Source organism: Pelobates fuscus, chromosome 4, assembly GCF_036172605.1.
Source record: "Pelobates fuscus isolate aPelFus1 chromosome 4, aPelFus1.pri, whole genome shotgun sequence".
In the NCBI taxonomy this organism is placed as follows: domain Eukaryota; kingdom Metazoa; phylum Chordata; class Amphibia; order Anura; family Pelobatidae; genus Pelobates; species Pelobates fuscus.
This window is the reverse complement of record NC_086320.1, coordinates 224,962,039-224,987,196: the sequence shown is the minus strand read 5'-3', so window position 1 is coordinate 224,987,196 and position 25,158 is coordinate 224,962,039. Positions and strand designations below refer to the sequence as shown.

At 44.1% G+C, this 25,158-nt stretch overlaps 1 protein-coding gene across 1 annotated transcript in view; it reads right to left on the bottom strand.

Annotated features, from left to right (window-relative positions):
- The window catches only part of LOC134607981 (uncharacterized), a 72,483-nt gene that overhangs the window by 22,395 nt on the left and 24,930 nt on the right, over positions 1–25,158 (bottom strand). Inside the window, exons 5-8 of the mRNA XM_063450599.1 lie at positions 21,942–21,980; positions 16,080–16,107; positions 14,299–14,341; positions 8,707–8,760 (exon numbers count right to left, since the gene is read on the bottom strand). Of these exons, the coding sequence (XP_063306669.1) occupies positions 8,707–8,760; positions 14,299–14,341; positions 16,080–16,107; positions 21,942–21,980 (164 nt within the window). The remainder of the gene's footprint in view (positions 1–8,706; positions 8,761–14,298; positions 14,342–16,079; positions 16,108–21,941; positions 21,981–25,158) is intronic.

Sequence of the window (25,158 nt, the reverse complement as noted above, 5' to 3'; positions counted from 1 at the left end):
TTCAATTATTTATTTTTACCAGTGAAACCAATATAACATCTCAACATTCACAAATATACATTTCTGACATTCAAAAACAAAACAAAAACGGGGGCGGGGCCTGACCGCAGAGCCGAGCGGTCGACATCCTTGTGAGCTCCTGCAGGACTCCGCAGTTTATCCAGCTTTCCCCGACCCAAGCGTGACTTAAGCGGGCCGATAGAGCCAGCAAACAATGGGGAATGCCGAGAGGAACAGAATGCTACCCTCCAAGCAGCGAAACGGGAGTTTTCTGCCCGGTGACCATCGGAGGCCTAGTCAGCAGGCGGGAGCAGGAGAGACGGCCGCTCTCCCACCGCCAAGACTGGGGGCTTCGCTGCGGACGGACCCCTGTCCCCCCCCCCCCCCCTGGACCGGCGGGGGTCATCCCGGTCCTCCAGCATAGGACACATACCTCTGGGACACAGACCCGGGCCACACCGCCATGACAGCACCACGAGGCCTGGCCTGGCCAAGATGGCCGCCGACAGAGCGGTCCCTCTGCAACAGCGAGGGGATGAGGACTGGGCGGCGGCATTCAGGGCCAAGTTCGACGCGATCTGCCAGCGCTTCTGGGACCGCATCGAGGCTGGGAACCCACGATCCGTAAAGGTACCTGCCTCAGCGACACGAAGCCGATGCGCCCCCCTTAATACACTGGCGGGCCACCCGCATTCAGCACAAGCACCGCGAACGCGGTTCAAAGAAATGCAGATCCGAAGGATAAAGCACAGACATGGTGCATCCAACATGAACCCGCCACATAAAAGCCGGGCACAGGTGCCACTGAACCGGGTGAGAAGATCCTGCAGACCGCCCGTTACAAAGTGGGACCCCAACAGACCGCAAACTATATGGCACCCCCGCCAGACAAAACCCCTGCCGACACCATCCATCAACCGAACAGACCTGAAGGGCAGAGACACTAGGACACTGGGTACACATCCGACAAAGTACAACTCCTCACCACAAACAGGACCGGAAAAGCCACGGCAGAACAGCGCCCGCAGGTACAAGACCCACCCCTGGCGGCTGAAACCGCTGACTACGCTGAAGGACCTTAACACCTTCCCTGACCGCGCAGAGTCCCTGCTCGATACCCTCATGCTGGACAGGTCGGTATGCCAGATGGGCATAGGATGAAGGAACTGACTTAGAGGAGCACTATCGCCACTGGCAGCAACTCACAGCCAGGACACCCACCTCGCAATATGTGTTCCTATTGAACTGTCAACGACAAATCTTCTTTAGCATTACTCGACCATGCATGTTATTTAGTTCCACGCAGTATGTTTAGCATATGTCTAGTTTAACTGAACCACCTGCACTAGCCTGCCTAAATAACCAGCGCAATGTACTCTATTTTATATTTCACCAGCAGGACACGTTTATCAAGCTCAGTTTCTCTATTATTATTTACTTTAATCTTTTTGCTTGTAATGCCCTACGAACACAAGCTTGTCTAGCCTAACATTTGTAATCTTACCTAATATTGTTAAACAGCCTGTTATTTTCATTTTAAAACAAAAATGTGCAGACCTCTCATGCCACTGCTAATCCTATGTTTAACCATTCATGCACGCTGTTGTGGCGTACGTTTATGCTTTGTAATCACCTGCACAACAAAAATAAAGAATTAAAAAAATAAATAAAAAAACAAAACAAAAACAACAAAACAAAAACAAATCAGTGACCAATATAGCCACCTTCCTTTGCAAGGACACTCAAAAGCCTGCCATCCATGGATTCTGTCAGTGTTTTGATCTGTTCACCATCAACATTACGTGCAGAAGCAACCACAGCCTCCCAGACACTGTTCAGAGAGGTGTACTGTTTTCCCTCCTTGTAAATCTCACATTTGATGATGGACCACAGGTTCTCAATGGGGTTCAGATCAGGTGAACAAGGAGGCCATGTCATTAGATTTTCTTCTTTTATACCCTTTCTTGCCAGCCACGCTGTGGAGTACTTGGACGCGTGTGATGGAGCATTGTCCTGCATGACAATCATGTTTTTCTTGAAGGATGCAGACTTCTTCCTGTACCACTGCTTGAAGAAGGTGTCTTCCAGAAACTGGCAGTAGGACTGGGACTCCATCCTCAACCCGAAAAGGCCCCACAAGCTCATCTTTGATGATACCAGCCCAAACCAGTACTCCACCTCCACCTTGCTGGCGTCTGAGTCGGACTGGAGCTCTCTGCCCTTTACCAATCCAGCCACGGGCCCATCCATCTGGCCCATCAAGACTCACTCTCATTTCATCAGTCCATAAAACCTTAGAAAAATCAGTCTTGAGATATTTCTTGGCCCAGTCTTGACGTTTCAGCTTGTGTGTCTTGTTCAGTGGTGGTCGTCTTTCAGCCTTTCTTACCTTGGCCATGTCTCTGAGTATTGCACACCTTGTGCTTTTTGGCACTCCAGTGATGTTGCAGCTCTGAAATATGGCCAAACTGGTGGCAAGTGGCATCTTGGCAGCTGCACGCTTGACTTTTCTCAGTTCATGGGCAGTTATTTTGCGCCTTGGTTTTTCCACATGCTTCTTGCAACCCTGTTGACTATTTTGAATGAAACGCTTGATTGTTCGATGATCACGCTTCAGAAGCTTTGCAATTTTAAGAGTGCTGCATCCCTCTGCAAGATATCTCACTATTTTTGACTTTTCTGAGCCTGTCAAGTCCTTCTTTTGACCAATTTTGCCAAAGGAAAGGAAGTTGCCTAATAATTATGCACACCTGATATAGGGTGTTGATGTCATTAGACCACACCCCTTCTCATTACAGAGATGCACATCACCTAATATGCTTAATTGGTAGTAGGCTTTCGAGCCTATACAGCTTGGAGTAAGACAACATGCATAAAGAGGATGATGTGGTCAAAATACTCATTTGCCTAATAATTCTGCACTCCCTGTAGGCTGATCTTTGTTGTGATGAACACCAGTCTTGAGAAAGTCTGATCTGCAGACGAAACGCGTAGACCGTGTTCATTTTTTCACCACTTCATTGCCTTACTGCGATCTCAGCACGACCCCAGCACAACCTCTACCTCCTGGTTTACGGTTCCTGGTACCGGACAGTCCTCAACGCGGTTACCTGAAGACTGATTTAACAGGGTCATTGGCGTGCTCCCTAAGCCCGGTGTGTAGTGTGGCAAATAGGGTACGTTACTATTGGAAGTCCCTGTGTAACACCCTCAGCACCTACCTGCACCCCCTTTTTGAGCTCCTTGTCCGGTCTTCCTTTTATTTTAATAACTTTTGTTTGTTTTAATGTTTTTATTTTCTGGTACCAGCGGAGGGGCTATGAGCTTCAGCGGAGGGGCCCCTCACTGGAGCTAGATTTATGACTTTTGGGGGGAAACCCTTATTTTTACAAGGTGCTTGTGTGAATTATTACATTTGTATAACCGGTTTGACATGTTTATTTTTGCATTATGTGGAAAGGCTAATTAGTGATACTCTAGCCTGCTAAATTGTATCCGGCAGCTGTCAGGGATTTTATTTTTTGCTGGTTTACACTTTTTTTTTGTTTCTAATAAATAGGCACTATATGTGTGTTTTTAAGCCAAAAAGAGTGTGTTTTAATTTTTTGTCTGGCTAATTAAAGTTGTGGCTGAGATTCTAGTTAACATGTTATTGCTGAAGTGGTGGACATTATTACACTTATCTAGTTCTTTATTATTGGAGCGCTCACACTATCTTATTGTTAGACATACATGCACAAAGACACAAACATACAGGCACATTGTCATACAATCTACACATACAGGTACACTGTCATACAGACATACAGTCATACAGATACACACACACTCTTAGAGAGACACACAGACTGTCATACAGAGACATACAGACATAGGGTTACAAACAATGTCCTACACAGACATACAGCCATAGTGTGACATACAGAAACTGTCCTACAAAAACCATACAGTCGTACACAGACATACAGAGACATACATACATACACTGACATTAACATTCATACAGAGACATACAGGCACAGAGATCGAGATACAGTCATACAGGCACTGACATACACAGACAAACAGACACTGGCATTAACAGTCATACAGGCACAGATATTCAGATCCAGTCATACAGACACTGGCATACACAGTCATACAGACACTGGCATACACAGTCATACAGACACTGGCATACACAGTCATACAGACACTGGCATACACAGTCATACAGACACTGACATACAGTCATACAGACACTGACATACAGTCAGACAGGAAGACACAGTCATACACAGACAGGAAGACACAGTCATACACAGACAGGAAGACACAGTCATACACAGACAGGAAGACACAGTCATACACAGACAGGAAGACACAGTCATACACAGACAGGAAGACACAGTCATACACAGACAGGAAGACACAGTCATACACAGACAGGAAGACACAGTCATACACAGACAGGAAGACACAGTCATACACAGATGTCAAGATACAGTCATACACAGATGTCAAGATACATTCATACACAGATGTCAAGATACAGTCATACAGGCACAGACATACAGACACTGGCATAAACAGTCATACAGGCACAGATATTCAGATACAGTCATACAGACACGGACATACACAGTCATACAGTCACAAACATTCAGATCCGGTCATACAGACACTGGCATATACAGTCATACAGACACCGTCATACACAGTCATTCATGCAGTCACAATTAAGAAATAAATCTAAATATATAGCTACATTTATTTCTATATCCCAAGTGTTCCCATCCAGGATCTTTACTGAGCAGGTCTGCTCTCCCTCTATAAATCCCCCTGCAAAGATACCTGCAGGGCCCGCGCTTTCTATGGGCGACTTAGGCAGTCGCCTAGGGCGCTGCTTTAGAAGGGGCGCCACCAGAAGCGCCAGCCCCTCATGCTACAGCCACCTGAGCGCTCTATAGAGAGCCTCAGGCAGCTGCAGCGCTGTCCGGACCGGTGCGTCTATTAGGGCGCAAAAGAAAAGAGGGATCGACAGGAGGAAAGCGCAAAGCGCTCCTTCCTGTCAGTCCCTCAATGTAGCGTGGCCGAGCTCTGCTCCGGTCCGCGGTACAGGAGCATCCGTCTCCTGTACCCGGCCTGACTGAAAGGAAGTGAACACTTCCTGTCAGGCCGCCTGGGTACAGGAAACATAAGTTCCTGTACCGCGGACCGGACGGAGCTTGGCCACGCTACACTAAAGGTGGGGGGAAGGGGTCAGAGAGAGTGAAGAAAAGAGACAAGAGAGTGGGGGAGAAGAGAGAGACAAGAGAGTGGGGGAGAAGAGAGAGAAAAATAGAGGGGGGAGAGAAAGACAAGAGCGTTCAGTGCCTAATTTACAAAATCTGGACACTGATGAATACCATCAAACTTCCTTAATACATTGAACAATAATGATTGGGGCATAGCCCTCACTACGGATTTTAACAAAACGAGAGTGAACTTTTTAGATCTTGACATTTTTATTGAAGATAATAAAATCAAAACTAGCACTCATTTTAAAAAAGTAGATGTAAACAGTTTTATTGACACCACGAGCTGTCATTTTACACCTTGGCTTATGGGAATCCCCAAATCCCAATTTATCCGGATAAAAAGAAACTTCACTGAGGAGACTAAATTTATTGAACAGTCGCATAAATTAGAAGGTAAAATGTTGGAAAAAGGATATAAACAAGATGATCTAACCAAAGATCTTAATCAAGTAATGGCAATTAAGCGAGAAACCCTATTAACAGATAAAGGGATTAATGAGAATAAAGAAAGATTTAATGATAATGACAACATACCTATTTTCTGTAATTACAGTCATGGTAACCGTCATTTAAAAAAAATTATTAATAGACACTGGTCAATCCTAAAGGAAGACCCAGTCCTGTCCACCATTCTACCAGACAAACCCAAGGTGATCTTTAGAGGGGCACCTAACATGAAAAAATTACTAGTAAGGAACCACATCAGAAAACCATGCAGCATAAAGCCAATTGATACTAGGAAAGGTTTCTTTGGTTGTGGAATATGTTTGGCGTGCAGGAACACTGGAAGCAAAAAAAGACATGTAGAGAAATTCAAAAGTACTAAAGAAAATGAAGAGTTCAACATAAACAATCTCATCACTTGCCATTCAACCAATGTAGTGTACCTATTGGAATGTCCATGCAGCCTCAAGTATGTGGGCTGCACAAAACGTAATTTGCATATTAGGATAGAAGAGCATATAAGGAACATTAAGAAGGGATATGAAGGACACAGTGTATCCAATCATTTCAAGATTACACACAACAGCAATCCTCAGGGGCTCATATTTATGGGCATACACAAAACTTTAGGAAATAGGAGTGGCGGTGATTTTAACAAAATTTTAGCTCAAAATGAAATGAGGTGGATTTTTAGCCTTGGGACTTTACAACCCAAAGGTCTAAATATAGATTTTGAACTCTGTCATTTCCTTTAATTATCCTTAACATATATTTAACACTATCATATTATATCTGCACCATCTGCAAATTTATGCCATTTGGTTTTATGTCCCTTTAAAAAATGAAGTCTTGAATTCCAATGGGAGGAGTTTGTTTTGATTGCACTCTCTCATCCAGTAAGTTTTTAATCGACCCCCATTTTGGTAATCCCTTTTATTTTATTTTATTTTATATTTGAGGGATACCTCTCTGTTATTGTACCCATCTATTTATTTTACTTTGTTAATATTCAGTTTTTTTTGTTTTTTTTACAATGACATTTGGGAAGATGTTGGAGGGCGGAAGTGATGTCACTTCCACCAACCACTGCCCATAATGGGTGCTATGCATGACAACCCCATCCAACCACCAATAGAATTTGTTCTAATCAAGTTTTTAAATTGATTGACAGGCAATTCAGCCAATGCAAGCTTTTTTTTACCACAGGTGATCAATATAAGAAATTTGAAAAAGAAAGCCCCATCCAACCACCAATAGAATTCGTTCTAATCAAGTTTTTTAATTGATTGACAGGCAATTCAGCCAATGTAAGCTTTTTTACTACAGGTGATCAGTATAAGAAATTTGAAAGAGACTCTGACCTTATGATTGGATAATCACACTTCCGGTGACCCCAAAGGGAGGATCCGAATTAACTTTAGAACACTTATAAAGTGGAAGATTCCTGAGGCTACTTCACAGCTACTGAGGAAGCTCATACAAGAGTGAAACGCGTTTAGCTGGAGTTTGGACTTTTATACTTGGACTTTCTACCATTTAGCTTATATGCTTTTGAGAAGTCTTAATATTGTTTTTATTATTATTTTTTATCTCTACAATAAATCGTTATTTTTTTATATTAGTCCATATAGTCCTTTCTAGCCTCCAGGAACACTATGTGGGGAATGCTATCCCAATAAATTAGCATATTGCCAACAAACCTCAGAGCCAGGAATTCAAGGCTCTGTCTAAGGTGAGCATAACCATTACTATCTCACTATTTTGTATACACTATCTGTACAATACCACCTATTAGGTTCTCTCTCTCTGCTTGTTCCATATCTTCGGGAGAACATCGTTTGGGATAAAGGGGTGTGTTGCTGCCTCAAGAGCAAAAAGGAGTCACTTACGGAGCCAATAGCTTATAGGCTCCAACCCACGTGAGTGGTTTCAACCAATTGCTACTATTATTCATTTTTTATTTTTGTAAACCATCTGCACTATATTCTCTCTTTTTGTTGTATTACTTTGTATGTACATTTGGACACATTGTATCACTATGTTGGAGGGGTGAGTATACCCCCTCATTATTTATATTAATATTCATTATAGCGCTCCACTCGCTGGTATATTGTTTATACCTTTTTATTCTAATACCATCAACAATGTCCAGATTTTGCAGTCAAAATGTCCCGACACGCAGCCTGATGGTTTTATCACATTTGGTTCGGGGCGATTTGGACTTTAGTGAATACCCCTGTGTGAGTTAATGTGAGAATGAACGAACGCAGCACACGATCCAGTGCACTCACTTATTCACTAAACAGCAATTTCAAGTTGCACAGAATGTAATCGGTTAATTTCAAAACACCCCACCTAGGCAAAATTAATGGGGGTTTAGTTACAATCTATGATCATAGATTGCATTAGCCTGCCAGTAAAATTTGCCAAGAATGGCATACATTGGCGTTGTGGCAGGATTATGCAATGTATGATCATTTACTGTAACTAAACCCCCATTATGCCTAGATTACTAATAAATCTAAATCTGTGAGCTTTAAAGTTGCTGTTCAGTGGATGAGTGAGTGTGCTGGATCTTGTATAATATATATCCTGATCTGATGAAAGTCCTGGTTAGGGACTGAAACGTTGATCTCCCTGGACAACCTTTTAATGCAATAAAGAAATTCATTTGAAGAAGACCATGAGTGCAGAACTATTACCTATCTGAAATTATATTGTAAAGCGCTGCGGAATTTGATGGCGCTATATAAATAACATAATAATATATATATAAACACATACACTATGTATTATTAATCACAATTTGGCAGCATTATATATCAGTTTTCTTGTAATTGTCCCATTTATAGTTAAACACCCCCCTCATAATATTGTAAAGCGCTACGGAATCTGTTGTCGCTATATAAATGGAGATAATAATAAGTAAGAGATGTCAATTAAAGCATATTATATAAGAGAACATAAATTAAAAAATACATACCAAGAAAGCAAACACTTCTGCTTTGCTGTATGTGACGGCTGAGTGTTTATTACCCTGTGATAAAAAAAAAAAAAAAAAAAATGATTGCCAAGAAACAAGTAAATGAACAAAAAGACAACTCGCAGAATTGTTAGCTACGGTATTCATAATTATCCATAAAGTATTAAAAAGGAACCACCACTACCCAAGATTTTTTCATATTATGTTTACTTATCTCCATATTTAATACATATGTATTTGTGCAGTGTGAAAAATAAAATGTTGAAATCTTATCTATTTATCCTGCAACTGGTGGGCTCCATCTTAACTCCCTGTTTGTCACTGTTATAAGCCCGCTCCTTTGCAGTTGGCAGTCAGCATAGAAACGGCATAGAGAGAGGAGGAGAAATTAAACAGTATTGCTCTTTCTCCTTCTCATGTACAATGTTTGCCATAGTTATGCAACATTGGAGTGTTCACAATTTCAGATAAATCAAGCATGTCAAACACAAAGGCTAACATGGGCCAACTAAACAAGGTTTAAAGGGACACTCCAGGCACCCAGACCACTTCGGCTCATTGGAGTGGTCTGGGTGCCAACTCCCACTACCCTTAACCCTGCAAGTGTAATTATTGCAGTTTTTTTTAAACTGCAATAATTACCTTGCAGGGTTAAGTCCTCCCCTAGTGGCTGTCTATTAGACAGCCACTAGAGGACACTTCCTGCTTCATAGCACAGGTTTTCTGTGCTAGAGCGTCGCTGGACGTCCTCACGCTGTGTGAGGACCTCCAGCGTCGCTCTATTCCCCATAGGGAAGCATTGAAATTCATTTTCAATGCTTTCCTATGGGGTGCGCTAATGCGCATGCGCGACATTGCCGCACATGCGCGTTAGGTCTCCTCGGCCGGCGGGCGAGATCAGTCTCGCCCACCGGCCGACGTATGCAGAAGGAGGAGCGGCGGGGGAGGAGGAAGCAGCGACGTGGGACCTGTCGCTGCCCCTGGTAAGTCACTGAAGGGGTTTTCACCCCTTCAGCAACTGGGGATTGGGGGGTGGGAGGGAGAGGGACCCTCCAGTGCCAGGAAAACGGATCGTTTTCCTGGCACTGAAGTTTCCCTTTAAGTCTATGTGGGCGGCAAAAATACTAAAACTTCAGTTTTCATCGAAACATAGGTTTATACAGTATAAAAAAAAAGTCACCTAACTGACACTGGATGTCCTCACACTCTTATGGCTTTAAAGTAAACAAAAGAGCAAATTATTTTAAGGAGACGTGCATTTGCATATAACCAATGTTTCAGTCCAACTACCTTGGCATTTTAAGAAAAGTTTGGTAATGGGACTGAAATGGTGAATGTATGCTGTTGCACAGCAATAAAAAAAAAAAAAGAAAAAAAAAAGGCGCATTCTGAATCCTCCTGCACCGGCAGACACGAATCCACTAATCCTGCCCAAAGCACAGGGGCTGGCAACTTCAGGTGTTTGGGGCAAGACGCAGCACCTTGCAGGGATTACAGTGATACCAGTTTGGCTCCGATCCGACCTGGTAAAGCCTGAACCGGCCACGCGGCCTAAAATGGAGCGGTGCCTGCAGCATGGGGGAGGCGGCCGATCACCCGGCAAGGGACCCGCTCCCACCCGAGATACACACGCAGCCCTGCTATCCCCCCCCCCATGGACCGGCGGGGGTTATCCCGGTCCCCGCTGGGGACGGTCACCCCCAACCAAGCGACAAACTCAGCAGACAGGCAACACCGCATGGGCCCACCCAAGATGGCGGCTCAGACACGGCCCGCGAAGGGGAGAACCCGTATCAAACCGCCTATACATACTCTGGAGTTCTTTGACCGGCTTGGTGCGAGCCTCTGGTCTGCACTCCACACTAAAGGCCAGGCCTTCAAAATGATATTGCAACACGCAGCGGCGTGGATACGCCCTACAACCCGCCACCGCTTAAACAGACACCCGCCAGCGGCTCCCAGGACAGCTACCCGACGGTGGCTACGCCAGGCACCCAAACGGCAGGGACAAGCAATGCATCACCCAGGGGAGACCACCCTTCATGCCAGAACCACCTCTCACCCAGGGACATCAGCGACCTGCAAAGCGGCGCCATACCGCATGGCCGAACTCCCAGACCTCTGCACCCGAGAGAACAAGACGGCTGAGCCGACATCCCACACAAGCTACTCACAAGCTCTAAAAGCCGGCGTCCAACCAGGCTTCCAGCTTCCCTTCCACGGCACAGATGCACACAAGAGAGCAGCAACCATGATCGACGACGCCAAGGCCTCATGGGACTTATCGGTATGTGATCTGCCAGAGCCGACCACAGGTGTAGGTTGACACCCACTGACTCTCGCTGCCGCATGGCGGCCTGGACTGCTGACATGCTACCACATATACGCAGCCCTTGCGGACTATGTCCCTCCAACTCTTTATTTTTTATTTTCCATGCCTTGACCTTCTTGTGACAAGCGAATGTTAGAAATTTTGATTTTGTTTTTACAGCGTTTAATGTAATGCTAATCACACACCTTACTGTTAAACCTATAACGTTCCACTTACGTATACAACTATTTGCACGTAAGGAATAACCGTATAACAGCAACCTTATCTGTGGTTAGCCAGCAACGTAGGCTGCATAACTAACTGTACATAGCTTCTGGCCCAACCGATAGATAATAGGCAGCGGGCGATTACTAGCGGAAGGTTTAACATATGCTGGAGACTATTTCTCGTGTTTGTATTTGGTATATCACCTGTGGCCTGTTATTTTCTTTTATTTTTTTGCCCTATCTACTAAGCGGTTCAATGAAGGCATTTTGTGGCCCGCCTCTCTAGCAATACCAATCCACTTAGGCTGCCTAAACTACCCTCCACAGGGCTTCTTAGCCTGCGAAACTCAATTACTAGCATACATTGCATACTTAAGCGTATACTCATCGATTCAGAATGTTACGCCAGATGCAGCCAAACACTAACATATATATTACGTAGCAACATCAACTTGGACAACTAGCCTGCACTGTTCTCTATTACCATTGTAACCCGTATTCATTATATTAACAGTCAGCCTTGATAGAACTCTGTGTTAAACGTTAAAAAATTTAAAAATGTGCAAAGTTTTTCCACTGCCTACTTGTTGTAAACATGTGTTCAACTCTACATACCCTGACTATTGTGGCACGGTGTACTATTTGTGAATTTCCATGCACAAATAAAATTAATTAAAAAAAAAAAAAAATTACATTTATCTTGTTTATTTTGAAGTCCTAAGAGCGTGTTCTGAACTTTGGCAATCCGGAGGCCATTGTGCATGTGTGGCAAAAAGGTGCGCCCAATCAGCGTCTCTATGTGGGGCGTTCAACGCCTCCATGCAGACCATTCTAATACATTGCCCCCAAATCAAATACACTGCCCCCTTCCCACCACTCTTATACACTGACCCCCCTTTAATTGAATACACTGCCCCCTCCACCAATCTAATACACTGCCCCTTAAAGGGACTCTCCAGTGTCAGGAAAACAATCCGTTTTCCTGGCACTGCAGGTCCCCTCTCCCTCCCACCACCCATCCCCGGTTGCTGAAGGGGTGAAAATGCCACACATGCGCATTAGAGCTCCCCATAGGAAAGCATTGAAAATACTTTTCAATGCTTTCCTATGGGGAATTGAGCGACGCTGGAGATCCTGTGATATGAAGCAGGAAGTGCCCTCTAGTGGCTGTCTAGTAGAGGAGTAGATAGCCACTAGAGGAGGAGTTAACCCTGCAAGATAATTATTGCAGTTTATGAAAACTGCAATAATTACAGTTGCAGGGTTAAGGGTAGTGGGAGTTGGCACCCAGACCACTGGGCAGAAGTGGTCTGGGTGCCTGGAGTGTCCCTTTAATCTAATACACTGCCCCTTCTCCCTCCACTCTAATTTAATACACTGCCCTCCCTGCCCCCAATTTAATACACTGCCCCGCCCCCAATTTAATACACTGCCCCGCCCCCAATTAACACACTGCTCACCCCCACCACTCTAATACACCGCTTCCATCCCTCCCCCAAGTTAACACACTGCCCCCCATCCACCACTCCCTCCCCCAATTTAATACACTGTCCCCCTTCCTCCTCCAGATGAATATACTGTTCCTCCCTCCCACCACTTTAATACACTGTCCACTCCCTCCCCCAATTTAATACACTGGTCTCCTCCCTCCCCCAATTTAATACACTGGTCTCCTCCCTCCCCCAATTTAACACACTACACAGGAAGGTCCCCCAAGTCCCTCTTCCCCTACCGTAAGATGAGCCGCCCTTCAGTTCCATTCCTGGTTCTTCTCCGCTTATGCAGGCCAGACGACTCCTCTGGCACTGCGAGTAGTAGGGAGCGACTGGCCTTGGGAGGGCAAACAAGAAGCAGTTGCAGCCACAGCACAAAGCAGCCCCAGGACAGGCGAGCCAAAAAGATAATCATTGTGGGTCGCATGCGCCCCGCAAGTTTGACATGCTTGAGCTAGATTATTTGGTACATCCTGCTCCCATAAATAAAGTGTTAACCTACATGTAAAACAGCAGCAAGACAATCTCTTCACTGTAACATAACTCCTCACACAAAGAGATTATCAGTACTGATGCTCTGCAAGCTAATACACTGCTTTATCTTACAGAAGCATGTGAATTCAGGGGGCAAGCATAACATCCGCAGCACTTTGTCTGCACGCCTCCTCTATGAGAAGCATTGCCTTCCACTTGCACAGAGGCAATAAGCAATAGAGGTGCAACTTAGCACCCGATTTTTCTTGAAATCCACACATTTATAAAGAATGAAATGCTGAAATGCTCATTTGGACCAATTGATAGAACTATTGGTAAATGGGTACACAACATGCAGTCATTTTTATTGACCAACACTTTAATATGAACACTACCTCTTTAGAAGTAGTTAAAAGGGGTTACATTTGAGAAGTAGGACTAGAGAGCACATTTAATGGATGAGTAGTAGAATGCAGATTTTCAAACAACTGGATAAGGCACACAATAATAATGCAAATAATCCTTCTATTGTCAGAGTCCCACTCCTGGCATCCCATTGAAAAAAATATGTGGAGACTGACTGTGAAGGTGTTGTAGAGTCTGGGAGAAGACGGCTGCCATTTATAGTCCATTTGCAGAGATGCAGGAGGACAAAATGACCAACAGTAAATTCTCAGCAAGGTAAAAAAAAAATTACACTGGAGAAAAAGAGTTAGGTAAGTGTTGCTTTGAGTTAAATTTAATGTTTAGCGGCATATTCTCTAAGCTGCACCCTATGCTTTTATTATCTCTTCAGATAAGCACAAGTTGAACTAGAAAGAAAGACACACTAGTTTGTTCAATTGTGTTCATGTGTAAAGATATTCAGATATTCCTAAGTTACTCTTTTGTGAGATCATCTGCATTCTAGACTATGGTCTTTTAGAAAACAAGACAATATAATCCCACAATCTCAAGGAGAAAACAAATACAAGAAAAGGATTTTAAAACTACATCAGGGACATTGCAAATATTATACAGTATGCAGTTAATATGCAATTATTCAAGAATAAGAAATTATTTACAGAGCAAAATATGATTTCCTCACCTCCCCAAGACTTCTTTCCGATGGACATGGCTCAGTCTGGTCACTGTGTAGGGTTTAAAAAAATAAAAATAAATAAAAAATTAAACAAGCTTATATCAAGAAATATAAAACTATCAGGCTGCCTTTATAAGCAACATTTTCAAATGCAACTTTCTCTTTGAATTGAACAAACTATTTTGGTAAGAAAGATTTAATTACTTACAATTGCAATAGATGCAGTAACATTACTAGCAATGCATGACTTAAGCAAATAAACATCAAAAAAGAGCTTGATATCTATAAGCAGTCTTTTATTAGTAAGGGAAACCCTAGAAACAAGGTGTCTCGGGACATACACCATGACTGCTCACGCGCACAGACATGAATTGTGTCATCTTCTCTCTGGAATGAACCCCGCAATGTCATCACGAGAACTCCGCCCATGTCATTACAAAAACTCTTGCCATTGGCCTCTTCCTGCTATAGGTGGGACTTACCTACCATTAAAAATTGACCATTTGTGGATGCCTGTTTAGCTCTTGAGAAAGGCCAATTTTACCGCCGAAACGCAGGTCGGGCTACCAATGCTTGCACTTTGATTTTACTCTGATAGTTAATTAGGATATGACTGGGTTCCCTGATAGATTCTGATTCCTTCTATTTAAGGTGGCTGCCTCGAAGCAGCAGAGGGGTGGTTTAGTCAGCACTAATAGATACTCGCTCACCATCTACCTATATACTTGCTCAACCCTTCTGGTTCGTTCTACCGCTGTCACCCACCTGTCTGGAGTATCTTCTACATAGGGGTGTTCCTTTCTAGTAACAGTGTAGTGGTGTAGTCAGCACAAGCAGTACATTGTTTACCATTAACCTGTATGAACGCTCTATCCTCCTAGTCCGGCATATCTTTGTTGCGTACCTGTTTGGTGTACATTCCATATAGGGGGGCTGACTTTGGAGCAGCAGAGGGTAGAGTACAAGGTCTAGCAAGCTATTAACAGTGCAAGAGATAAGAAAATCTAAATTAAACAGACTGTGCAATAAAGTAAGTGTAAAGATTATTTCTCACTTTGCAGGAAGTGTTATGGAAGGCTGTGCACAATACATGTAGGGAAGTGTCTAGGGCTGCAGGAACAAAGGGAGTTAACTCCTAAAGGGCAGTGATTTGTTAACAGCATGTGTAAAACAAGGCAGTGAGATATTACACTCACATATGCAAGAGTATATGTTGGCTCTAAACTTTTGTGCATTCAGGATCCGTGAAGGCATTGAAGCCACAGGACTTAAATATAATCACATAAACAAACATTTATGAAAAACTTACATCATCTTAAAAATGAAATAAAAGCAGCAAGCTGAAGTCCTCAGATTTCATCTGTAGTGAACTTTTCTAACTTGAATAATCACCTGCTCCAAGTGATTAGTTTTAAATCTATGTGCTTCCTTGTTAAGGCAATATTCCTGTTGAAAAAGCCCATTACAGGCATAACACATCCCAGAGGCAAACCTAAGGACTTTAGCTTGCTGTTTTTATTTTATTTTTGTACATTTTAAATAAATATTTATGTGATTACAGATCCAGGCTTATTGTGCTGCATCAAGAGCGTAGGTACTGCCCTTATATTGGTACTGTGCAAGTTTCTTTTTTGCTTCAATATTAGTCTAGCAATATAAAGCATACAACACTATTATCCTGTCTTTTTTGCAATTGTTCAGAGACATTTGTGGAGAGTTGATGGTGTACTGCCTGAATGCACAAAAGCGCTAGTTTAGAGCTAATCTCTCAAGTATTTTGTACTTACTCATTTGGTTTCTCTTTGGATTCTTTTCCTATGAGAAAATTACAAATAAATCCCATAAAGTTAAACATAAGAAAACTAGTATTGAACTAGAACGTATGTTTTATTTAAATTAATGCTCCTAGCACACGTTGTGGTAATCCCAAAAGAGGGAAAAGACCCCTCCTCATGCGCCAGTTACAGACCGATTTCCCTGTTGAACGCCGACCTCAAAATGGTTTGCAAAAATACTGTCCCTGCGCCTCCAACCCCTACTGCCGAACCTCATCCACCCTGACCAGGTGGGCTTTGTGGAGGGCTGGGAGGCCAGGGACAACACAATCAAGGCACTCAATCTTCTCCACGCGGTCCGGAGAAGACCCTCCCCCGCCCTGCTGGTCTCGACCAACGCAGAGAAGGCGTTCGACAGGGTCGATTGGTCCTTCCTGAGGTTCACCCTGGAACGCCTCTGGATGGGACCCCACAGGATGGCACGAGTCTCGGCCCTATACACCGATCCGGCGGCCCGAATGCAGGTTAATGGGATTCTCACTGACCCATTTGAGATCAGGAAAGGCACCAGACAGGGGTGCCCCCTATCGCCTCTACTTTTTGTCATCAGCCTGGAACTGTTCCTCAATGCAATACAAGCCCAACCCCGCATAACAGGAATTGGGGGAAGCTGGGGAGCCAGCAAGGTCTCCGCTTACACGGACGACCTTCTGTTCACAATCACCAACCCGGCAACCTCCCTCAGGGAGCTCACACACCAATTTGACGTTTACGGCATCCTATCCAACCTGAAAAACTACACGAAATCTGAAATTCTCAACGTTAACTGCCCCCTAGCACTGGCAACGGTGCTGCAAACAGAGTTCCCCTTCCACTGGTGCAAAGAAATTATCAAATACTTGGGGATCTGGTTGTCGGCGGACCTGTCGAACATCTACCGCATCAACTTCCCGACCCTCCTCGAACGGATACAGAAGGACCTCGACTTGTGGCAGCTCCCGCACATTGCGTGTCCTCAAAATGAATATACTCCCGCGAATCCTGTACCTCCTACAAACCCTACCAATTCATATCCCCAAAACCTTCCTGTCACAAACCCGTAAAACTACACTACATCTGGGCCCGCAAAAAGGCGAGACTAAACTTCGCCACCCTCACCAGACCTAAACTACAAGGAGGCCTGGGACTACCTGATATAACAAAATACAGACACGCTATACACGATTGATCTAATGGACACACGACCCGAAAGACAAACTATGGATCTCCATAGAGGCCAGCTTCTCACAGATACCCCTGGCGCTGCTCCCCTGGTTGCCGATAACCATGGCCGGGGAGCTACCAAGAAAACAAGCAACCCTAAATGCTACAATGGCCGTCTGGAGGAGACTGGCGACCCACACCGACTTAGCCCCGGAGCTCTCACCACTATGCCCCATATCACACAACCCGAAATTTATCCCAGCATTAGACCCCCACTACACGGCTGCCCTGGGCCTACCGACCCCCTGCAGACTGAAAGACGTCTACAACCAAGGCACGATTACGCCCCTGTACACCCTGGTCCCAAATACTCCACACACTATGCTACTACGCTTCAGATACCATCAACTGACGAGGTTCCTGAGAAGCATACCGACCCTAGACTCGGCATCGCGAACGCCCTCCGTGTTTGAGACCATCTGCACAAATCCCCCCTCCCCCACACGCAATTTTTATTCTATACCGTATGCAAACCACCACCCCCACTAACGCACCCCCCCCCCTTACTTCACCATGTACTGGGAAAGGGATCTAGGACATGCGCTCTCAGCGGAACAATGGACAACGGTGTTCACACACACACAAAGCCTCCATCTCCACCAAATTCCAAGAAACGGGATATAAAATGCTCTCACACTGGTACAGGACACCGGAAAAGCTAACCACGATGAAAGCCACAAACTAACCGGAATGCTGGAGATGCGGGAGGGAACTAGGATCCCTCTTCCACATATGGTGGTCCTGCCCCCTTATCCAGCCCTTCTGGACAGAGGTCCACAAAATACTCACAACCATAACAGATGCAAACCTGCAACCCACACCCGAAACATACCTTCTCCAACTAACACCGATCCCAATCAACAGTTTAAAAAAAAAAAAAAACGGCGATCCCACACCTACTGAACGCAGCCTCATCCCGGGACACTGAAAACAACACACGGCCCCGACGATCAGAGAGTGGAAGACATCAGACGCATCGAGGAGCTAATCCACTCCGCAACGGGGCGCATACAACGCTACCACGACGCGTGGTACCACTGGCTCCAATGGCTCACCTCCACCGCAGCAAACGCAGAGGCTGCACAACACCCGGCAGTGGAGGAAGACGCTGCGGCCCTGGCGGAACCGACTGACGACAATGCGGAAGCTGGGCCATCAGCCCAACCACACCAAGACGATCACGCGGAGCCGGAGCTGCCCCTCATCCTGGGGTGGGGACCCAGAACCGGACACCACTTCCCCCCGCTGATCTTCCGCATCCTCCACCCCGCTCTGTGCCTACACTTACCCTCCCCCACCTGCAATATCCTTGACCCACTAACCCGCACCCCCACCTCCCCACAGCATACCCCAAAACACATAACCCACCACCGACATGCTGACCCAAGAACATGACCTACCCAAGTAGAGACCCCCCCCCCTCTCACTTGCAAGACCGACTACACAACACAGCACTCACGAAAGACCCCCCACGGCCTGCAAACACCGGACATAAGATGAACCGCCCCAACGACTGCCCAGCCGCCCAATACCCAAGACCACTATACCACAATATCAGACACCGCCCAACCCTCATGACCCGGAGCAGTATCCCCGACGCTAACCGGAGCACTAAACTGGCCGAAACAGACACCAGACACATAGGCGACACCCCCCAAGGGACAACACACCGACGCTCAACACCCAAACGCTCAACACCCAAACGGGTCCACAAACCTCCTCCACCCACTACCGAACGCCGTGTTCGGCTTGCCAAGACATAACTCGACCAACACACCGCCAACAACACAGAAGCCGCTGAAACCACGACAAGTGACTGCCTCCTAACACCTACCCCACCCAGCAGGCTACCTGCACTAAGGAAATGCACCACATAGCTGAAAATGCCTACTGTACAACTTATAATGCATACCATGTACATCCGTAGTTTACAACAAAACTGTATACTTTACTGACTTGTCCAATGATGCTATGTAACCTGCTATGTATACCATTATATCGATGTTTAATGCTTATTATATGACAACAATAAAAACCTTGAATAATAATAAAAAAAAAAACACAACAACAGGACCCAGGGTAATTCGTTTGAACAAATAAGTATTAATTCGGTCTCCCGGAAACTGAGAAATTTAACTATATGAGGATCAAAAGCTATTTGAATAAAACACTAAATAAAGAGAAATGGGAATTTAATAATAAATTAGGAAACTTATTGAAGGGAATGGACATGAAAAACCTATTAAATAAATGTAACTCGGTATTGAGACAACTAGAGGGTGACTTGACGCTTCCGGCGATAAAAAAATGGGAGAAAGATCTAAAAAATAAAATAAAAAATTGATGGACAGGACTGGAATAGAGCATGGCTGACAGTTGCTAGGCGCATTAAATGCCTAAATTTAGTGGAGCTACATTTTAAGATTATTAACAGACTCTATTGTGTTCCTAGCCGTCTAAACAAAATAGACCAGAGTAAAACAGATATATGCTGGAGATGTGAAGGGGGAGTGGGAGATTGTGTACATACTTGGTGGAGTTGCCCTCCACTTAAGGAATTTTGGAAAGTGTTCTTGTCCAAAATTGAAATGGTAACCAGATCTAACTTTCCTTTTGCTCCGGAAATATTTATATTACATTTAAATATTCAGTTTAATGTAGATTTACAACACTTTTTCACCCATGCATTTGATGTGGAATTATTCAAAATCTTTATTGTACTTGTATTGAATTATTGTACTAACTCCATTTTAACCTTATATTGTGACAATCCTCCATTTTGGCCTCCTAACCTGACTTCTTCAATCCTCCATTTTGTCCTCATGACTTAACTTGTTCATTTTAAAAAACTACCTTACGTGACTGAACTTCTCAACCCAATTAGTATAGTAGACAAAGACTGTGTTTCCTGCAAGGACAAGCACCAGGAGGTGCTGGCTACTCCTTAAACCTTGCTGGCTACTCCTTAGAACTTGTAAGATAGTGTAGTTTGAAGGCCACGAGAACACAGTAGTAATGAAATGTTCTATTCATAAGAGACCTTGCACCTGGACATGAAGCCTGATATCATTGACCGTGTAAAATGACGCTCAAGACCCCCTTATCCCCACCCGTGTCCAGAATAATCCCACCTCTGGTGGGTGGGCACGGGACTAACCTCTTAATTTTTTGAACCAATAGGTAAGACACTAACCCCGACACTTAACAATTAATCCAATTGATGATGTTTATTTGCTGATATTCTAATAATCAATGATGACGCAAAATGCCTCTTAAAAGGGCCTGCGCGCCCGCTTTTACTTCACTTGCCAATAAACTTTCTCGAAGTTATTTTAACCTGAACCTTGTGTGTCAGACTTAATTACTTCAGCGTATATACGCAATTCAATTTTATTAATTTGGACAGGAACAGATAGACTTTTAAACATTTTGGTTTACTTTTAAAAAGTACCATAACACATTAATAGCAGCAAAGATATCTATTGCTAGAAGGTGGAGAACTAAAAACCTACCGAATTGGGACATAGTAAAAACCAACTAATTTTGCAACTTAAGATAGAGGGAGGTTTGAATAGAAACCTGAAGAAAAAAAATGTATTTGATATAAATAAGTGGTTAAAAAAAAATTGTCGGCAGTAGATTAATATATATAGAAGAGGAAAGGAAGAGAAGAGAAAGGGAAGATGGAGGAAAGGAGGGAAAAAGGAAAGGAGTAAGATAAAAAGAAAGGTGAAGGTGAGGAGAAAGGAAGGGGGAAGGAGAAAAAAGGAAGAAAAAAAGAGAAGGGGAAAAGGGAAAGAGAAAAGGGAGAGAGAATTTTTTCCCCCCCCTTTCTCATACATCAATATTATGATTAACAAGGCAGAGAGACTGGCGAAGAGGATTTCATCATCGTGTGTGAATGTTGTGTTTGTCTGCTTTATGTTATAGTAATTATTTTTTTATTTTATTTTTTGTGAGGAGTAATATTAATGTTTTATATAAATTAAAGTCATATAAATAGGAAAAAGAAGAGAGAGAAAAACATTGATGACGACTAATATACCAATGCCTGAGATGCAGAAAGCTTGAAAGAATATAAAAGGCTGGTAATGTCTGAAAAAAAAAGGAAAGAAATTCCCATAGATGGAACTAGAATAAATATGTAATGACTTTCATATGCTCGTCGGGACACATTATAGAAGTAATTTAATTTAAAGAAACAAAGATCCAGCACTCAGTAATTTCAGGTGTAGGTTTTATTCATCCCAAATGAGAGGCAACGCTTCAACGCTGTGCATGTCTTTATCAAGTATTTGCACCTGTTGTACTGTGCACCTAGTGGTGTTCACTACAGTACTTTTACCTTCATTGTTGCCTCCTGGTATTTAAATCCCTTTTAGTGTTCTGCTTCAGCTACCCACTGCATTTTGGACTCCTTCCGCTAAACCTTACAAATACACTGTCTAAAATATAGCTAATTAGCTTAAAATACAATAGGCAAAACAAGCAGATAATATTTTTATTTAAAAAAAATGTTTTCAAAATTAATTGTAAAGCAGCTGTTCGTAATAATAAAAAAAATAAAAACACACAAACACAAATTAGGCTGAAGAATATGTACCAACTTACCTGAGGAAATATTGTCTACAGAAAATGGCCAGAGCTGTTCTGAAAAAACAAAAACAATTCTATATGTAGAAATTCTGCTGAAATAATGATAGGTACTCAAGAACCACTTAGCATTCAGGTATCATACAGATTCACACTAATTAAGCAGTAGTTCATATCTTTGCAAAACAAAAATGACATTATCTTGCTGTATCAGTGGGTCCATGTTGTCAGAAACAAGCACATGAGAGTAATCAAGTCCCAGGTAACTACACACAGTAACTGTTCCATGCAGCTGCACTGCCATTCCCTTTCACAGTGCAAAGAAGACCCCTTTGACATTGAGAAAAAATATTATGAAGAATAGGCCAATAAGCTACTATGTACATAATTTGGTGGATCTCTGTCAAAAAAGGTAAGGTGACGTTAAAGATTTTATGGTTTGCTTCTTGACAGCCATTGTCTTTTTCCCCACTACAATTCACAACAAAGGCAAAACAATAAAATGTATATTTGTTGTCAGTGGGCAGTGCAACAGCTGAGTATTTTTGCGCTTTGTTTTAATATGAAATCGGTTCAGGAAGCCTAGTTAGGCTTGCTTTATGGATTCTGTATAAAAGGAGAAAATAAGTGGCTCACTGCTGTTTATACGGATTGACTGACAGCAACCTAAGCCCCTTTCATGGAGGAGTAAAGCATCATTATCAGCTCATCGGCATCTGAACAGAATGATATCTGTCACCTGTTTCTTTTTTTTTTTTTTTTTTTTTTTAAAGTTCAAAGCTTTATTTGTATCATCTGAACAGTTACAATAATAAGGCAGAGGAAAACAAAGGAGACTCGCAGGTCCCGTTTAGGAACAAGTAACAGTATTATATGGCATAAGATAATTAAGTAACCTTGCTATTGAGTTTAGTGCATCACTGTTATTAGGAGAAGCATGAGTTGCTACCAAGTAGCCATACTTGTTTGAGTTTATGCTGCAGATCCGATCGTGCATGTTCGAGTTGTTGTGGTGCGTGCTAGATATTATATTGGGCCGGGTGGGCGCTCGTGTCCCAGCAGTGGTGTCGAGTTGTATAGGTGGTGTAGTGTTACCTAGAACAGCTCTTCTGTTCATAATGCGTTGTGTGTCTGAGGAGTGTGCCGTGAAGTTTGAGTACAGCTTAGGCTGGGTTATTGTTGATATGTTGGTGTTCTGGAAATAGTTTGTTTCAATGTATGTCAAGCGGTATTGTCGGCAGGGCTTTTATTGTTAAGCTTGTGAGAGAGTGTTCTATGACGGGCGTGTCCTGTTGTGCATGAAGGGGGACACATCAGTCCCGTGAAACTGTTTGTGTCGTTAAGGCAGGCTTGCGTTATATAGTTGCAGCTTTCTAGTTTGGTCGTGGAACGTTTTCTGTTTCTCATCTGTCGGTAGGACTCGTCTAGTTAGCGGTCATCTTGTGTCTATGCCCGTGTTGAGTTGGTAGAGTAAGCAACAATTAGTGTTTCATGTGACTTCAGAGGTTTAATTGGTTTTATTTCTAATGTGGTGTACTATTGGTGTTTTGAATTATGTGGCCATTATGGCGGGAGAGAGGTTGGTGTCTTAAGGATTGGGGAGGAAGAAGAGAGAGGAAGGAGAGGGGAGGGAGAGGGAGGAGAAGAAGAAGATAGAGGTACGAGATAAGGGGACTAGAGGGTTGGGTTTGTTTGACCTCGGACCATCCCCCGCTCGGCTGCTCCGTTGGACCCCTCCCACGGGCGCGCGCCCACCGCGGGCGGACAGGAGCCCCCACCAGATGGATGCGCGACCCCGCCCCCCGCTCACACCCGCATGGCGCTCCTCGCTCCCGCCGTTCGTCCCGCCACGTAAACTATCCATGGTCCCCACCTGTCCACGTGTTTCTCCTCAGTCCCCAATAGGGATGCCTGTATCCTTTCCGCAGTGTATATTTCGTCCACCTTGTCCATCCACTGTGCCGTCGTGGGGATCACGGTCGATTTCCAATGTTGTGGGATTAGTGCTTTGGCGGCATTCAGGAAGTGTCTGAGAATAGATCTTCGGTATGCCCCGATAGGGAGTGACGTGGAGTGCAATAAGGCCAGATCCCTATTGAATTCCCCTGCGTCCCCCAGTATCTCTTTGGTTATTTGTCGGACCGCGTCCCAGAATGGCGTGATCTGGGGGCAGTCCCACCAGATGTGCGTTAATGTTCCTCGTTCCGAGCCGCACCTCCAACATGTGTCGGGCGTTGCCGGGAAGATTCTATGCAGACTATCTGGAGTTTTGTACCACATTGCTAGTAATTTGTAATTGGTCTCCTGATGTTTGGAGCTGGACGAGCATTTGTGGTGTAAGATAAGTATTTTTTCCCATTGGGTGTCAGTGAAGGTGTTGTCGAGCATACGTTCCCATTGTCGTCTATAAGTGTTTTTGGTTTCAAGGTGACCGACTAGTAGGTGCTGGTAGAGAAGGGATATGGCTTTGTCTAGGTGTGCTGTGTTTTCGCAGAGGCCTTCGAACCAAGTTGGGTCTCGGTGGATTGCTTCTCTATCCGGGAGTGTCTGGTAGAAGTGTTTAAGTTGTGCATAGTGGAACGTTTGTAGGTTCGTCGGCGTGTGGCCCTCTGTCATGTCTCGCAATGGTTTTATGTCCGCGTTGTGTAGCGCCTTACGTATAGGGATGTGGTCTCCTCTGTGTATAAATTCCCAGATCTGTGGTGGTATTCCCCCTCCTATTTTGGGGTTGTGCTGGAGTTGGGTTAGTGGGCTTGGCGTTGGGGATACTTGGGGCGCTCCCCTAATTTTGTCCCATACCCTCAGTGTGTGTGTTACCAGAGAGTCAGGGTCTAGGGTTGGTGGTGTTGAGCGTCCCGCATTCCAGATCAATGCTATCAGAGTTGGGTGTAGGTGTTCCTTATCCAGCGTTATCCACTGTTTGTTGCCCGAGTGGGTGTGCCAGTCAAGTATTCTCTGCAGTATGGAAGCTTGGTGATATTTGCGCATATCGGGGAGTGCCAAGCCCCCCCACTGTCTCGGCAGGCATAATAGGTCATGCCGGATGCGTACCTGGTTACCATTCCAAACGAAGCGAATCATAGCAGTTCGTAGCGATGAAAAGAAGGTCGCAGGTAGGGCCAGCGGTACCGTTTGGTATAGGTATAGGATCCTGGGTAATATGTTCATCTTCAATATCGCGATTCTGCCGAACCATGATATGTGGGGGTAAGACCACCTCTTTAGATCCTGTTGG